Source organism: Onychostruthus taczanowskii, unplaced genomic scaffold, assembly GCF_017590055.1.
Source record: "Onychostruthus taczanowskii isolate IOZ18803 unplaced genomic scaffold, ASM1759005v1 scaffold63, whole genome shotgun sequence".
Taxonomy (NCBI): Eukaryota; Metazoa; Chordata; class Aves; order Passeriformes; family Passeridae; genus Onychostruthus; species Onychostruthus taczanowskii.
The window spans coordinates 3,941,432-3,946,691 of NW_024504012.1; the positions used below are offsets into that span (position 1 = coordinate 3,941,432).

General features: G+C 56.1%; 1 protein-coding gene across 1 annotated transcript; it reads left to right on the forward strand.

Annotated features, from left to right (window-relative positions):
• On the forward strand, positions 1 to 3,716 carry FASLG (Fas ligand). Its single transcript, XM_041419982.1, has 5 exons — positions 1 to 21; positions 682 to 1,281; positions 1,592 to 1,637; positions 2,520 to 2,558; positions 3,123 to 3,716. The coding sequence occupies exons 1-5, from the start codon at positions 1 to 3 to the stop codon at positions 3,515 to 3,517; spliced, it is 1,101 nt and encodes a 366-aa protein (XP_041275916.1). The 3' UTR covers positions 3,518 to 3,716.
• The last annotated feature ends 1,544 nt before the right edge of the window (positions 3,717 to 5,260 follow it).

Genomic DNA, 5,260 nt, shown 5'->3' on the forward strand with positions numbered 1-5,260 from the left:
ATGTCTGACTTATTGGTGCAGGCAAGGCTGAGCCCTTGCTTTGGAGAAACAAGTGTACAAAGCTTCAAACGTGCCCTTTTCAGATCCCAGTTTTGATGCTCAAGATCAAAGCCTGTGTATTGTGATTGCTTCCTTCAGCCACAAGAGACTAATTTCTGGTTTGCTCCGGTATTAAGCATTTCCTTTTGTTGACACTACCCCATAGAAATACACACTTCAGCATGGGTATGTAAAGTGAAAGAAAAAGCATTCCTAATCCCTTGTGTGCACCTGTAAATCTGTGGGGAAATCTCACTGTCCCCACCTAGAAATCTGCAGTACATGAGGAATGGAAATCGAGAAATGGAAATGTCGCTGTCTCTCCTCATTAGGATATTGTAATGAGCTCTTAACAGCGCTGGCCCTTGCAGCACGGTGTGGACTCTGTGTTTTCCCTTGGAAGGCCAGAGGGCAGCCCCGGAGCTGGCTCTGCCCGGGCTGTTCCCGCTGGGGCAGCTCTGCTCAGGCTGCCTCCTGCTCTCCGAGGCTTTTACCGGGCAGGAGAGCGCCTGGCGCCGTGCCCGGGCCGTGCCCTGCGGAGCGCCGGGGAAGGGAAGGGAGGGATGCTCGCATCCCACGGGCTGGGTTCCGCATCCCCTGCCGGGGAGGACTCCCGGGCTCCGTCCCTCCCTTGCGGTGCAGGACGCCGGCGGCTTTGTCGTTCCTGCAGCTCGACAGCCTTGCCCGCGGTCGGGCGGCGCGGAGGCAGCAGATTTTGGGGAGCGGCTGCGGGTGTGGGACCGCGGAGCCCCGGGCGGCAGCGCAGCCCCCGCAGCGGGGCTGTGGGAGGAGGGTGGGTCCCGGCCGGGCCGGAAGGGGCTCTGCTGCCGATGCCTCGAGGCTTTCGGAGTCGCAGCATCCCTCGCAGCCGCACGGATGCAGCCGCAGCGGGGCAGAGCCGCGGCCGGCCCGCCGGCGTTCGGCTGCCGCAAGGACGAGCCCAGCAGGCAGGTCCGGCCCGTGCCGCTGCCGCCAGTGCAGCAGAACCTGAACTATTACCCGCAGATCTTCTGGCTGGACGGCTGTGCCGAGGCAGGGGCTCCCTGTCCCCCCGCTGCCCCCGCGGCTCCTTTCCCACCGCCCGTCCCCGAGCGGAGCAGAAAGCCGCGGAACAAGGACAGGGAAAGGAGCAGCGCCGGCTTCCTCGTGATGTTCTTGCTGATCCTGGTGGCCTTCACCGGAGTGGGGCTGAGCATATTTAAGATTTTTCACCTGGAGAAGGAAGTGGATGAGCTCAGAGAGGTGAGGTCTGCCTGGATGGGAGCAGGTCCCTGGGGAAATGGGGAAAAGGAGCCCTTGGAATGAATGGTGGCTGAGATGCCCCCAAGGGCACGGTGGTGACATTTCGGTGGCTGCTGGCACAGAGGAAGGGGGTGCTTGTTCCCCTGGGGGACTGCTGTGTCGGGATATCCCTGCGCTCCTGAGCGCTGCCAGCTCTCTCCCTGTGTATTTCTCAGCACTTTGCAGCCCCCCATGGAGCTAAATCCCGGGATTTAACCACTGTCAGAGGCTGCTCACGCTCTAAGCCAATGTCCCTCTTCTCTCTTGCCAGTCTGCCAGCGCCGAGCACATCCCTCCAGCCTCTCAGAAACTCACAGGTGAGTCCATGCCTGCAGCAGGAACCCAGTGAAATTGGAACTTTCCACAAGAACCTGCCAATTTTTCCAGATTTCATTTAGGGGGGAAAAAAAAGTTTCAATTTGGGTGGAACAATTTAAAACTTTGGTTTGAACTTCCAAACTATTGCTTTTCTTTTGCATTCCATGTTAATATTATAAGTGAGGATATCCTTTTCAAAAATGGCCAAGTCAGAAAGAAATTTTCAGTCCTCTTGACAGTTTTTTTCCTAGCTCTGAAAAGTTTTATTTTTCACCCCCTGAGAAGTTTATTAATTAGAAAATTTATTTTCAAATATGTTCTGATATGGAATTTTAAACAAAAATTAAATAGCAAACTTCTTGGGAAAGGGTTCTCATCAACTCCTATACCAATAAATTTTCCCCTTTAGGGGAAGGGCAGCCCTCATTTGAACTGGATGCTCAGTGCACTGATCACAGGCTTCTTTAGCAGAGGCTGAACATAAATAATAAACCTTAATTTCTTGAGGGGGCTGGATAAAGATATAGAAACAAGGAAATAGTGTAAAGGAGAAAGGGGAACGGGGAGGAAAATTTAATTGGCCCAAGAAAAGAAAAGGCTGCTTCTGAAATTAAAGATGAAATAGATGTTCAGAATCACTGAACAGAACACCGAATCACTGGAATGGGCCCATCTCTCCAGAGAGAACTCAGCCCTGCAGGGCAGGCAGAGCTTTCCCAGCTGTGCTCTCCCTTACTGAGGACAGTCCAGTTCCTGCCTGCCCAGTGGGATGGAGACTTTGCAGGGTCTCAGGGGGTTGGAGGGTTTGCAGGGTCCCCCCTGCTCTCTGGGCTGACTTCTCCATGGAGCTCATGGCCAATGTCTTCCCTATCTTTGTGCAGGGCAGAGGAAGGAGGTGAGGAGGGCAGCCCATGTCACAGGTACGTGTGGGGGAGCAGGGCTGGCACCTGGGATGGGATCAGAGGGTGCCAAGGCAGCTGGGATGGGGTCAGAGGGTGCCATGGCAGCTGGGATGGGATCAGAGGGTGCCAAGGCAGCTGGGGTGGGGTCAGAGGGTGCCAAGGCAGCTGGGGTGGGGTCAGAGGGTGCCATGGCAGCTGGGATGGGGTCAGAGGGTGCCAAGGCAGCTGGCATGGGGTCAGAGGGTGCCATGTCTGGAGTTATGAGGAGCCCACCCCACACAGGCTTTGCTGCTCTCCTCGTGTGACACGTCTGCTCTGATGGTGGAAATTTGCTCCGTGGACAAAACCCTCCCCCTCACTTATGCTTCTCAGTGAGGCCTGGCTTTACCTTGGTTTCTGGGGTGTGCAGGGCAGGAGTGGCACTGGGCTGGCATTGGTGAGGGGTGAGGCCCAGGAGGACTCTCCACGCCGCAGACAAGGCTTGGAGAACAGCTGCCTTGGGATGTGGGGCGTGACCTGAGCAAAGAACACCCAACCAAATGTACTTCCCACCCTTTTCTTTGGTCTTGTTTGGGCTTCCAGGCAACCCAGCCCAGCAGGACCTGCCTCTGGAGTGGGAGCCCACCTCTGGCCATGCCTACACCAGTGGCATCCAGTACCACAAGCGGGGGCTGCTGGTCAGCGAGCCGGGGCTGTACTTCGTGTACTCCAAGGTGCTGTTCCGCGGCAGCGCCTGTGACAGCCAGCTCCTGTCCCACGTGGTGTACAAGAGGAACCCGGCCTCCCCAGGCAGCCTCGTGCTCATGGAGGACAAGGCCACCAACTTCTGCATGGGCCAGAGGATGTGGGCCCGCAGCAGCTACCTGGGGGCTCTCTTCAGGCTCAGGAAGATGGACAGTTTGCACGTCAACGTCTCCAAAATCGCCCTGGTAAACTTTGAGGAATCCAAGACTTTCTTTGGTTTGTTTAAGCTTTGAAATGGAGCGTGGCTGGCAGCCCCTTCACACGCACACCCCCATGGATGCGTGAGGGCTGAGTGCTGCCTGGGCACCACAAAACCCACCCAGAAACCTTGTTTGGGCTTCAGCATGAGGGGATCCAAGCAACTGGGAAAGGCTTAAAAGCACCAGGGCTGTGCTGCATCAGCCTGAACAGAATTGCACACGTTCTCCTTACAAAAACCCCAACAAACTCAGAAAGTCGTGTGCTGAAACCCTGCTGGAACTCACTACTTGCTGCCTGAGAAGATGGTGGGACCTGCTGCTCCCCGTGGTGTCACAGCTCTGCTGGGGACAGCTGGGGGGTTAAGGAGTGTCTGGGTTGTGCCACGACCCCGCAGTGGTGGGGATGAGCAGTGTGAACATCTGCTGCCCCCAGCCATGGCTGGCACTGCCCAGCACTGGGACTGCTGTAGCACAGGCACCTCCTGCTAGCTGGGCTGGGAGGGGTGCTGTGTTCATTTTCTGTTAAGCTATGGACTGTTCCCATCCCAGGAAATGCTCCCCAACCTCTTTATTTAACTCATCCCAAGTGCCTTGCAAGGAAGATGCCAGGAGCAGCAGTGTCCTGAGGGGTGTCCCAGAAGTGGCAGCGTGCGGTGGTGGGGATGGTGGGGTGGCCATGGGCTCTCTAAGCAGCACAGCAGTGCAGGGCAGTGAGGCTTGAGGTGCAAGCAGCATCTCGTGCCCCCTCCTGCCCCTTCAGCACATGGGGGCCTGGTCTGCCCCCCTTCCTGATGCAGCTGGTGACATCCTGGCACCTGTCAATTGCATGACTTTGGCTGGGCCCTTGCCATGAGATGTTCTCTCCTGAGAAAAACACAGATGGTAAATATATATTTTTCTAGTGAGTGATGCTGTCCTCTCCTCATTTGGTGCAACAGGCTGGGCCATGGCCAAAGCACTGCAAGGCCTCTGTGATCAGGGCTCAGTGCCTCAGTCCTTCTCCAGCAGCGTGGCAGAAATCTCATCCCTCTTTGCTGCCTGCTTGGCACTGCACAGTGCCCTTTCCATGAGGCTTTGGAGCTCCAGCATTGAAACATCAGGATCTGGGGCCTGGGAAGATGTGGTGTGGGCAGCACAGAGCAGGCAGCCCAAGCCCATCAGGAAGGGGCTGATCTCAAACCACAGGTTAGAGCTGGAGAGGAGCCAGGCACTGGTGGCTGAGCAGAAGTGCTGCTGTCTGTCCCCAAAGGCTCCACCTGAGTGACCTCTGGCCCCAGAAGCACTTCTCACAGAGTGGTCTGAAGGGCAAAGAAACAAATTGGTGCAAAAAACCCCCAAACCCTATTTGTTCATCCTGGTGTCAGCTCCACGGAGTTCTACCCCTGGGGCTGTCACTGCCACCAGGCAGGACACAAGGGCTGCAGCTGGTCCATCACCACCTCTGCCCCTGCTCCTGCCCTCCTGCAGCTCTGCTGTTGCTCTCAGTGAGGGTGGCTCCTCAAGCAGCCTGCAGCATTTGTTTCCTTTGCCACTGTGCTGCTCTCAGCTCGGTGTGGTTTGTGTTGTCTGCTTCAGGGAAGTTTATTTCTTTGAAACTTCTCAGTGGTCTGGCTACTGCTGTGGCCGGTGGGAGGGGAAAAGTGCAGCCCTGCTCATTCTGCTGATGTTTCCACTGCATTTCTCAGGGTGAAAAATATCTCAACAGGATGAAGTTCAGGGGTCTTCTGGCTTGACTTTTTCTCTGCACATATCAGAGGGTGAAACTGCACAGCACAG